Below are 12,140 nucleotides of genomic sequence, written 5' to 3'. Positions count from 1 at the left end.
CCAGAGCAGGAGTGGCCTTCAGCTCTGCATTAACCACAAACAACAAAATACAGTATGTGCTACTCTCACACAGACCATCCCCTGCTTTGAACAATTAGAAATGTTGTGTCGTGCATGCAGCGATAAATATAACTCACTCAACTCAAAGAAATTGTAAACAACTGCCTATAATTTATCAAAGGGCCAATATGTTAAAAATAGCAAAAAAAAAGTTTAAAAACTTACTGTAGCTGAAGGAGGACCCAAGTACAGACTACGGTGAGGTTGCTGTGCTTCTTCAAAAAAAATCACAGCAATGCTGGGAAAAACAAAACACTAAATAAAGTGGAAAAACAGAAAGCGCCGCAGACCAGGAACTAAGAACATGTCTCTACTGCTGGAGAAGGAGAGAAATATCCTAAACATAAGAAAATATCAATACAAAACAAGTCAGACTACTCCTGACACGTACGTAATGAAACAAAAACCAAAACCAACTAAAGTGTAAAGTGTATTTGGTTAGTCCAGGACGTAACGGCGTAACGAGATTTGATGGTGGTGGTCCAAATGCCCGCACGATTGTCAGAGCTCTTCATTAAGATAACATACTGAATACTTCAGTGAAATTTACTTCAAATTTACTTCTTTAGCACTTACTTAGTGTCATTCATAATAATATAAGTATATCATAAGTGTTTTTAGAAAATTGAAACCCATTTGTTGGGATACCCTGCGTTAAAAGGTGGAAGCAGCGCCCCCTTCTGGATGAGGCGCAGACCTGCCCAGCCTCCCCTCAAGAGAGTTTTCTGTGCAAAAACAAAAGTAATTATGTCACAAAACTTCCAAAAACACAATAGGCAGGTTGTACAAAGTCATGGTATAGAATAAATCCATCTGAAGGTTGCAAACATTATAATGGAGACAACTGGAAACAGCATGAGGGCTCTCCTCGCTGATGCCTCACTTCCAGTTTCTTGCCATATTAGATCAGGAAATGCACAGATTTAGCAATTTATATTCAGGTAAATGTTGAGATAATTGAAATTATAGAATACAAATATATATATTTTTAACATGTATAGGACAGATCAATAGATTTTATTTCACGTCTTACGGTATTGTCAGGCGAGGGTAGGCCCCGCCTCCCCTGCCTACCCTGACTGCACGTCACTGCTTTTATGGACAGCCACACCATATTCCCCACTTTAATGAATATGCATGAATATGAGTGGGCATAATGCTCCGCCCTGGACTGTCCCTGGAACAGTTGTGCCAAAACTGTGGCCCAAGTTGCCCAGCAACGCCGGTTGAGCCCCCCATGAAGGACTTCCCTCCCAAGTCCCCTGCTCTGGAAAAAGAAAGGTGACTCATCTCACATTGTGTTGATTTAAATCAATCTGGTTCCGCAGTTCCTCCAAGTGCAATGAGGCCGTCAGTAGAGTGTGGTCAGACTGTGCGTCTGTAGTTGAACGCACAAATGATCCCCAGCCGGAACCGTCTTTACAGCAGCTGTCTGCAACCACTTCAGCATTATTTTTTTTCTTGTTGTTTGGAAATCATGTACTAAAATGCCAATATGTTGTTTTTTAGATAACCTTTGATTTTAACCTTTGAAGATCTCGTCATTAAAGTGGGCAGTCAGACCAAAAGTGCCAGGCAGTGCCGAGATACCTGGCAGAGGGCAATATCGCCAGGACCCACGATCCTATGAGATACTGGGACAACCAAAAGACAATCTTTCCAAACCTCTTCCGGCTGTTCTTACAATTTCTCTACACTCCAGCCTCATCTTCATTATGTTAATGGGTCTTTTCTACAGCTGGAGCAGTTGTTTCAAAAATGCGTAATAGACTCAATTTTGAAACGTTGAAGAAAAAATGGAGCCCTCTGTCAGTCTTACTAAATGATATGCATTGAAGTGAAGTGAATATAGTAGCATCTTATAGTAGAAAAGAGAGGCAAATATTAACAGAAGAAGAAATATGTTAAACATAAAAAGACTATCAATACAAAATAAAAATACTGCTAAACCATAGTTCGGGGAATGGGAGAGCAGGGCAAGGAGACACTGGGATCTAGGAAGACACACCATCAATGTAAACACACAGATAAAGGGTATAAATACATTACATAATGAGGGCAAATAGCAAACACCTGACATGGTGAGGAAACCAGATACACGCACATCAAGAACCACCCTCTGGTGGGTCGATGGCTGAATTCTTACAAAATTAAATCTGCTCATAATTGTTTTGTCTGGCTTTAAATCAGCTTATCAAAATAGAAGTCATCAACCGTTTGCCTAACCCTGGTCATATAGTGTACATAGTTGATCAGGTGACTGGTAGTACAAGGTTAAACTGATGCCAACTCTAGCAGCAATCATCGTAACCAAACCACCATTAAAAGCTGCCAATAGGCAGCAGCTCAGACTAGAACTGACGATTTACCTGGTTTCTCTGCGTAACTGCGTTACTGAAGGGATGTGAGTTACTGTACACATGTTAACAGGAAGAGACAAAAACACTGTGGTCTGTGGTCTTCTAAAGTGAGGATGTTTTCTAAAAATAAAGTCTGAAATGAAGCAGACAATACACCCTGACCAAGAAGAAATGTGTCCGCAGATGTTTTCAAGTTTGGTCAAACCTAAAAATCATTGATTTGAAAATCGTGTGTATGTGTTTTAGTTTACATGGCATTAATACAGAAGTCTAGAAGGGACTGGATGCTTTGTAGCTGGGTCAGAACAGGTGCTCCAACAAAGCTTCACACACCTTGAGCAGAGACGAGGTGTCATTTATTATGTTCTATACCATTTTAATAGTGTAATACCTTCTAAGGACACCATATTGTATATTGTTATATATAACTTAGAAGTTTATAGTTTTCTGTTGTTTGACATTATTGTTATAGTCAAGACTAATTTGCATTTTGTCTTTCATAGTGAATAATAGCATTTCTACTGTGAATCTGATGTAGAGTTCTGATGCCTCAGGTATATTAGCCACATCTGCACTAGAAACAGTACCAGATGAAATGGTCCCAAGAGCTGGAGACCAAACACCACACCTCCTTTTAACAGAAGCAAGCTTAGTGGAGCACTAGTCATTTGCGGCTACTGCAGAGCTACCGTCACATCCACTATGAACAGCTTCACCCTGTTAATGGCTTTGAGTCTTGGTAAGTACATGACTTGGATTCTTCACAATTTAAACTTCTCTTTAAATATAGTTTAAAGAAATATTGACATTGTTTTGATGGAACTAAAAGCTAATATGTTGGTGGTTGTTTCAGGTTGGATCTGTCTCTCAGTCTCTGCGTCTCAGACAGTGGACGTCCAGTCTGGTGAAGCAGTCATGCTGATGTGTCCCAACATGTCCAGTTACGATTCTCTGACGTTTTGGTTTAGACTGGTCAACAAAGTCAGGATCAGCTGCATCTCTGTTATGTACAAGACCAGTTTCAATGTTTTTTACTGTGAAGGATTTCAAAATGGAACCTTTGAAATGAGTTCGAACAAGTCTACCGTCTTCCTTAATATCAATCGAGTGGATTTGTGTGACTCTGGATTGTATTTTTGTGGGTTTTACACCAATGCTAATACAGTTTTCAGCGTAATACAATTAAATGTTAAAGGTAAGTAATCTAATTACCTTGTTTTTTGTAGGAGGTTGGACATGTATTTACATTACGTTCATCAATGCACATTGTGGCCATTTGAAAATGAGACTAAGTATCTTAATTTCAGTAGAAGGTGGTGATGGCTTGGATGATGATGATGATGATGATATGAGCAGTAAGTGTCAAACATGATTTGCCACTGTTTGTGCAGAATGTTGACCATCTCACAAGCCAAGAGAGGTATCATTTATTGTGTCTAATATACAGTAACACTCTTACAGGAAGAAGCATTCAAACAGCAAACCTGATGAAAGTGATCATTGTCATTCTGACTGCTTTCTTTATAACAGTCATCAGTGGTCTGGTTGTTAAGATCAGAAAACTTCAAAAAGGTAATTTGATACCTTAACTAAACAACATTCTAATATAGTTTCTTGAAGAAAACAATCCTTTATTTGTCATATGTCACAGTTGTCTTGTCATATGTCTTTGGTCGTTTATAACTTGTAAGAACTGGCCTTATAATAGTTATAACTCCAGTATTTTATGCAGTAGATCGGGGTGTCCAAATTTATGCAGGGCCATAACAGCCAGGCCACTCACTCGAGGTGAAGTGCTGTACGTATTGCCTCATCTGGTTTATTTAGGTATCAATCAATCAATCAGCCTACAACACAACAACTATTTTTTAGAACACAAAAGGTTGGGCACTATATTTCAAGCTTGTTAAGGAAATATTTTGGTTAGTTAACAGATCAACTGATATTTCTTTATGCTATCAGTATAAAAAATAATAATAAAAATAAAAAATCTGGGGCTGAGAGGCGAACTATGTTACAGAGGTGGTCATTGGTCATTATCGTTCTTAATCTGCTTTAGTTAGAGAAGAAGAAGTTAGAGTTAGAGAAGTTGCAAACAATTTGATGTCAGTAAGTGCAAGACATTGAAGGTGCGCTCAAACAGTTGGTGCTTCAAACTTTTCATGTGTGCTTAAAGCTGTGGTCCAACTTGGTCCTTGTCTTGTAGGATTTTGTTGAGTTCAGTGAGATCAATTAAAAACGCAAGGGTGCCAGTCATAGAGAATCACTCAGCTTGTGAAGCGGTCGGTCCTTTTCTTTAAAAAATGGATGCCCTGACCAGAGAATAAAACTGCTGAATCACGTAGCCATGACTCAGCCAGTATGTTTCTGAATGGTAGAGCAGGTCCCTGTATTCAGCCTCCACGTCAGTGGAAAGAAAGTTTGAAATTCTCTGTGCGTGTTCATTACTGTTCAGAGCTTCTTGTTGGATGATGCAGTGCATTTAAACTGCCTCACCTCTGCTCTCCTGCACACATCAAAGTGGCCATTTCTTTGCGCCTGTCATAGCTGGCATAAAAAAGTGTTTCTTTTGTGTTGCCATTTTCAGTGCGCTGTGGCAAAATCTTTTTTTCCTTAATTCTGTTTTGTAGGGGAACTGCCTTGATCAACTCAGTAGCTCCACCTAGGGCTCAAACCAAAAAAATCAATGCCAGCAGGTTTTACATGCGGGCAATATGCCCCAGATACTACTGAATACCTTGATCAGGTGTGTTCTGTCAAACAGCAGTTGGAAAAGCCAACTAACACAACTCAAGGTAAACAGAAGGGAAATTCGGAAAGCAGCAAAACACTGGACCTAAGGACTGCTGTGTCCCCATGATGCTCTACGGCAGCTGTTCAGGAAGTAATACTTAATAATCCTTTTGCAAAAAAAGTCTGACCAGTTGTTTCATTTCTGTGTCTTAGCTGATAATGAAGAAACAAATCACCAAGGGAGCAAGGTAATTCCACTTTCAGTATAAACTTAATAATTACTCATACTTTCAGGTGACTAACATAACAAACACATTGTTTACAGACCAGAGGCTCTGATGATTTCAATTATGCAACAGTTACTTTTGGTCCACACGCAAGAAGAAGGGAGCTGGAGTCAAGTGTTGTGTATGCTGCCACCAGATAGACTCAGGGAACATCTGGAACAACAATAGAAGTGATTCGGAGGGGTTACAACTATTTCCTACTAAACTTGCCATAAGTTCAAATCCAGAAAACTGCATAAGTACAGATGTATCAATCGCTACTAAGCACGAATCTACGCATGTTTCCTTCGTACTTACCAATCAACCTAGAATTGAGTGCAGGTGATTAAGTAGCGGACTCCTCCCATGACACATCTTTCTATAAATATGTTAATTCATTTAAATGTGGTCTGCATCTGTGCAGTACGCTGTTCTATGTGCAACAGTATTTAATATTAAGGCCGGCAAATTATGTCCTGACTAAGAAGCAACCGAGCTGGTACCAGCATCAATGAATGAATTATCGTTAAACCGGGCACCTCCCTACAATGTTGCTGACTGTAGTTGCATTTGCATGTCACAGATTATTTGTACTCTGATGAAATAAAAATGTTTTCTGACGATATGTGTCACTTCATTCTGTAATGTTGCCTTTATATTGTAGCAATGTATCCAGTGGATGGCTCAGATTACATTAGGTAAACCGGCTCTTGCTGCAAACTGCGCTTAAATGTTGCCCTGATCAACCGTTGTATGGAAACTTAATGCCTTGCAGTTGCATGGCTTGGCTCAGGGTCCACTACCGACCAGTCTGCAGCTCCCTCTGGAGGCCCAATAGCTTGAACCTTAGTGTGGTCAGCAGCTGGATGTGGCTGGCTGTGTGGCTTCTCGTTTTGTTTGCTCCAATAACGGATTCTCTATTAGATCCTCTAACAGATCATCTAACAGAGCTGTAAAATGATGACATGATTACCAGTTTCCCAGTTTCACCTCTTAGGGTCACCAATGGACCAATAGCTGTAGAAAAAATCACTTACGCAAACTAGGGAGTTACCGTAGATTTGCACACAATTCTACTTCACATAGTTGTTCATACATCTGACACAAGGCGTAAGAACCCTTTGTACATGAGGCCCGTGGGGATTTACAGAGAGCACAGCACACAACACACAAGTTAAAAAGTAAGAATAAATTATTTTTTGGGCTGAAATAATTTTATACGACTTTGGTTTAATTCAATTTTTCAATTCAATTTTATTTATATAGCACCAAATCACAACAAAGTTATCTCAAGGCACTTTACAAAGTAAGGTTTAAGACCTCACACAACTAAACCCAACAAATCCCACATACAGCAAGCATTTAATTTGACAAAAACATTGGAGAGGAAAAACTCCCTCTTTAACGAGGAAGAAACCTCCAGCAGAACCAGGCTGGATGTGGGCGGCCATCTGCCTCGACCGGTTGGGGTGAGAGGATAGAGAGAGAGAAAAGCACAGCAACAACAACAAGCAACAACAAGCAACAACAGAGCACAGGCAGGATGGTTGGATCCGCAGCTGCCCATCACAGACACCAAACTTTGAGTCCAATGATACCTGTAGGTGAGGAGAGAGGAAAGAGGGAGCGGGGGAGAAGCACAACTACTGGAGAGAAAGAGAAAAGGTTAGTTGAACATAGAACAATGATGGGAGGTTATTGGACAGAAGAGGTAGGAGGAAACAGAGGAGCTCAGTGTATAAATAAAGTCCCCCAGCAGTCTATGTCTATTGCAGCTTAACTAAGAGATGGTTCCTGTGACTAACACTCATTGCCAGTGACCTGAACCATTTCTAACTGTAAGCTTTATCAAAAAGGAAGGTTTTACGCCTAATCTTAAAGGGGGAGAGTGTGTCAGCTTCTCGAACCTGAAGAGGGAGCTGGTTCCACAGGAGAGGAGCTTGGTAACTAAAAGCTCTGCCCCCCGTTCTACATTTAAACACTCTAGGAACCACAAGTAGCCCAGCGCGCTGAGAACGAAGTGTTCTGCTGGGAGCATAAGGAACTATGAAGTCTTTAAGATAAGAAGGAGCTTTATCATTGAGTACTTCTTAGGTGAGTAGGAGAATTTTAAATTCTATCCTGCACTTTACAGGCAGCCAGTGCAGATAAGCTAATGTAGGAGAAATGTGATCTCTCTTTCTAAGTCCTGTCAGAACTCTGGGTGCAGCATTTTGAATAAGCTGTAGCTTTTTTAAGGAGATGTTAGGACATGCTATGAGTAAGGAGTTACAGTAGTCCAGCCTAGAGGTAACAAATGCATGGATCAGTTTCTCTGCATCACTCTGAGAGAGGATGCTTCTGATTTTAGCTATATTTATAAGATGAAAGTAGGCGGTTCTGGAGATTTGTTGTATGTATGATGTAAAAGAGAGTTCCTGGTCAAAGATGACACCAAGGTTCCTCACAGCAGAATCTGAAGCTAATATTATGCCATCTAGGGTGGCTATCTGACTCAATAGTGTCTCTCTCAGATTTTTAGGCCCAACAATAAGAATTTCAGTTTTATCTGAATGTAGTTGAAGGAAGTTTGGGGACATCCAGGATTTGATGTCTTTTAAACAACCCTGAATTTTGACTAGTTGATCTGTTTCATTTGGTTCCAAGGACATATATAGCTGAGTATCATCTGCGTAAAAATGAAAATTAATAGAATGCTTTCTAATAGTCTCACCTAGAGGAGACATGTATAGGCTAAACAGAATTGGACCCAGCACAGAACCCTGTGGTACTCCATAGCTAATCCTTGTGCATGTGGAGAATTCCTCATTAACATGAACAAACTGGAATCTGTTCGACAAATAGGATTTAAACCATCCCAATGCTGTTCCTTTAATCCCAATTCTATGTTCTAGTGTCCTTAATAAAATATTATGATCAATTGTATCAAATGCAGCACTAAGATCTAACAGGACAACGACAGAAACTAGACCATTGTCCGAAGCTAATAGAAGATTATTAGTGACTCTAACCAGAGCTGTTTCTGTGCAATGATGTTTTCTAAATCCTGACTGAAAATCTTCGTACAGGTTATTCCCACTCAGGTGGTCAGATAATTGTTTAGCCACAATTTTTTTCAAGAATCTTGGAAATAAAGGGTCAATTTAAAATGGGCCTATAGTTGGCTAGTTCTCCAGGGTCCAGGGTTGTTTTTTTCAGTAGAGGTTTGACCACAGCCACCTTAAAAGCCTGTGGTACATAGGCCTAAATGTAAAGATTGATTAATTTGATTTAATATGGACGAGCTGATTAAGGGTAGAACCTCTTGGAGTAATCTGGTTGGGATTGGATCTAAAAGACAAGTGGACGACTTGGAAGAGTTGATTATTGAGGTTAACTCCATATGAGTTATGGGGAAGAAGCTGTCTAGGTAAGACAGAGGGCTTACAACTCGGTGTAATGTGTAACTTCATTAGATGCATGTGCTAGATGTCAGTTTTCAAATAAAACTTATCAATGAAGCGGAAGAGACAAATTGCAGACACACTTCTTAATAAAACTGATCAGTAAGTTTTTATTGGTTTCAAACTTTCCAACAGTATCATAGAGGAGCATGGGAATGCAGCCTATTGACATTGAAAGCTCTGTAAAGACAGACAATAAAATGCCACTATAAAGAAATCTGTACAGTGTATGTCTTATTTTAACAAATGTTGTTGAATGTTTGGCATTTCCATGTCATTAAGTAACGTTATGGCAAAGAGCTTTACAGATTGCATCCCTCTCCTCTCAGAATAAATCATCTTACACAGACAAAAACCTGTGTGTGTCAGAACCTCATAGGCTGCAGACCCACATGCACGGCACAGACAGACTTGAAAGTTAAAAAAAGCAAAGGAATTTATTCCAAACAGACAGAGTCAAGATCAGGCAGGGTCATACACAGGTAGGCAGACGATCAACAATCCAGAGGATCAGGCAAGCTCAGTTCCGTGGGCAGGCAAGGTTCGTTAACAGGAGGATCAATGTTACAGTAACGTTCAATCTGAGGCAGGATCGTTGTCAAACTAGTGTGCAGGGTCGTTTATCAGGCAGTATCAAAGAACAAAGCATACACGGAAGGCAGGGATTAGGCAGAGTCGGTTACGGCGGTCGAAAGCAGGGTTCCAGGAAACAGGACTCGACATGAATGCAAGACGGGGGAAATCACGAAAACACGACTAACAATCTGGCAACTGGAGAGTGTGTGAGGTGGAAACTAAATACTGACTCTGATTATTGATTACTGACAGGTGTCCGTGATGACGACCGGTAGTGACAGGGAAAAACAGCTGTGGTGTGATTATAGCAAGAAGTCCTTCAAAATAAAACCAGAGATCAGAGCCAAAACATGACATACAGTAGGGACTTCAAAATAATACCAGGGACTAGAATCAAGACGAGACAGACAGGAAGTGCTTCAAAATAAAAACCAGAACATGACCAGAAGCCTAGACCGAGACTGACAGTCGACTGACTGTAGCCGTTAGAAAAGCTAGCCATTAGCTTGTCTCACATGTGGGTTACTACATTTTAAATAGAACAACTAACATATTAAGACATCACAAGTATCAATCATTTACTTACTACAGCGAGCTAGATCCACCGCTCCCTCTATCTTTCCCATGTTTCACTATACTGTTGCAGATACACCACCCCCATAACAAAACACTTCACTATACTGATGCAGATACACCCCCTCCCCCCACCTTACAGTCTCACCATCTGCTCTCCGACCTTATCTATCTGTCCTGATGTATCCAAGAAAAATTCCAGCAAGGTTTCTACTTGTACTGTGTGCCACTGTGCGTGCATGTGTTTTTGTTTTGTATTGTTTTATACTGCAATTAGCTTCCACTGTCAGATTCAGGGCCGGTCAAGCTGACAGATGATCTTTAGGCGACAGCCTTGCCCAACCCAGCTGCATGGGTTCTTCGGTGCTGATAAGAAGCTGCAATAGGGGACGTTGATTCATTGACCCCAAACTGGAAACTCTAGGTCTTGGTAGACATTGGGAAGAGCGTAAAACAAAAGAAGTTCCCTCTTTTGTAGGCAGAGGAGTCTGGCATCTCTCCCAAGTGGTCATATCCCAACTCCCCGAAAGCTGGTTCTCAAATCCTTAGCTCTGCTAAGTCAGGAGCTACAACAGCCATAGTTTGGGGAATGGGAGAGCAGAAAAAGGAGACACGGGGATCTAGGAAGACACAGCTAACTGGTAGTACAAGGTTAAACTGATGCCAACTCTAGCAGCAATCATCGTAACCAAACCACCATTAAAAGCTGCCAATAGGCAGCAGCTCAGACTAGAACTGACGATTTACCTGGTTTGTCTGTGTAACTACTGAAGTGATGTGAGTTACACATGTTTAACAGGAAGAGACAAAAACACTGTGGCCTGTGGTCTTCTAAAGTGAGGATGTTTTCTAAAAATAAAGTCTGAAATGAAGCAGACAATACACCCTGACTAAGAAGAAATGCAAAGTCCACAGATGTATTCAAGTTTGGTCAAACCTAAAAAAATCACTAACTTGAAAATCGTGTGCATGTGTTTTAGTTTACATGGCGTTAACAAAGAAGTCTAGAAGGGACTGGATACTTTGAGATCACAACTAAACAAACAAGAAGCAACTGGGTCAGAACAGAACAGGTGCTCCAACATAGCTTCACACGCCTTGAGCAGAGATGAGGCCTCATCTATTATGTTCTATATCATTTTGATAATGCAATACTTCCTAAGGAGGCAATATCATATATTGTTATATATAAGTTAATAGTTTTCTGTTGTTTGACATTATTGTTATAGTCAGGACTAATTTGCACTTTGTCTTTCATAGTGAATAATAGGATCAGATTTCTACTGTGAATCTGATGTTGAGTTCTGATGCCTCAGGTACACTAGCCACTTCTGCACTAAAGACAGTACCAGATTAAATGGTCCCAAGAACTGGAGACCAAACACCACACCTTCTTTTAACAGAAGCAAGCTTAGTGGAACAGAAGTCATTTGTGGCTACTGCAGAGCTACCGTCACATCCACTATGAACAGCTTCACCCTGTTAATGGCTTTAAGTCTTGGTAAGTACTGGACTTGGATTCTTCACATTTTAAACTTCTCTTTAAATATAGTTTAAAGAAATATTGACATTGTTTTGATAGAACTAAAAGCTAATATGTTGGTGGTTGTTTCAGGTTGGATCTGTCTCTCAGTCTCTGCGTCTCAGACAGTGGACGTCCAGTCTGGTGAAGCAGTCATGCTGATGTGTCCCAACATGTCCAGTTACGATTCTCTGACGTTTTGGTTTAGACTGGTCAACAAAGTCAGGATCAGCTGCATCTCTGTTATGTACAAGACCAGTTTCAAAGTTTTTTACTGTAAAGGATTTCAAAATGGAACCTTTGAAATGAGTTCGAACAAGTCTACCGTCTTCCTTAATATCAGTCGAGTGGATTTGTCTGACTCTGGACTGTATTTTTGTGGGTTTTATACCAATGCTAATCCAGTTTTCAGTGTAATACAGTTAAATGTTAAAGGTAAGTTTCACATTTAATTACCTTGTTTTGAATTTTGTAGGAGGTTGAACATGTATTTACATTAAATTCATCAATGCATATTGTAGCCATTTGAAAATAAGACTAAAAGTATCTTCATTTCAGTAGAAGGTGGTGAAGGTTTGGATGATGATGATATGAGCAGTAAGTGTCA

The 12,140-nt window shown here is 40.2% G+C and overlaps 1 protein-coding gene across 2 annotated transcripts; it reads left to right on the top strand.

Moving 5' to 3' along the window:
• The first annotated feature begins 2,995 nt into the window (after positions 1–2,995).
• Positions 2,996–6,114, top strand: LOC129603501 (uncharacterized). Of its 2 annotated transcripts, none has more exons than XM_055505008.1 (6): positions 2,996–3,159; positions 3,274–3,615; positions 3,731–3,775; positions 3,882–3,992; positions 5,367–5,401; positions 5,479–6,114. In XM_055505008.1, exons 1-6 carry the CDS (start codon positions 3,123–3,125, stop codon positions 5,578–5,580), a joined length of 672 nt encoding a protein of 223 aa, XP_055360983.1. In that variant the 5' UTR covers positions 2,996–3,122; the 3' UTR covers positions 5,581–6,114. The 2 variants fall into 2 exon arrangements, with proteins under 2 accessions (XP_055360983.1, XP_055360981.1); XM_055505006.1 differs by having other exon boundaries at positions 2,997–3,159; positions 3,728–3,775.
• The last annotated feature ends 6,026 nt before the right edge of the window (positions 6,115–12,140 follow it).

The sequence above is a fragment of the Betta splendens genome, chromosome 2 (genome assembly GCF_900634795.4).
Source record: "Betta splendens chromosome 2, fBetSpl5.4, whole genome shotgun sequence".
Taxonomy (NCBI): Eukaryota; Metazoa; Chordata; class Actinopteri; order Anabantiformes; family Osphronemidae; genus Betta; species Betta splendens.
The sequence above is the reverse complement of the archived record's forward strand: the minus strand, read 5'-3'. Positions and strand labels throughout refer to the sequence as shown.

Bases quoted from the DNA above. Each gene is read 5' to 3' on its own strand.
- LOC129603501 (XM_055505006.1), top strand. From the start codon at position 3,123: ATGAACAGCTTCACCCTGTTAATGGCTTTGAGTCTTG. The intron at 3,160-3,273 runs GTAAGTACATGA...TGGTTGTTTCAG, and splicing joins GTTAATGGCTTTGAGTCTTG to GTTGGATCTGTCTCTCAGTC. The intron at 3,776-3,881 runs GTAAGTGTCAAA...ACACTCTTACAG, and splicing joins TGATGATGATGATATGAGCA to GAAGAAGCATTCAAACAGCA.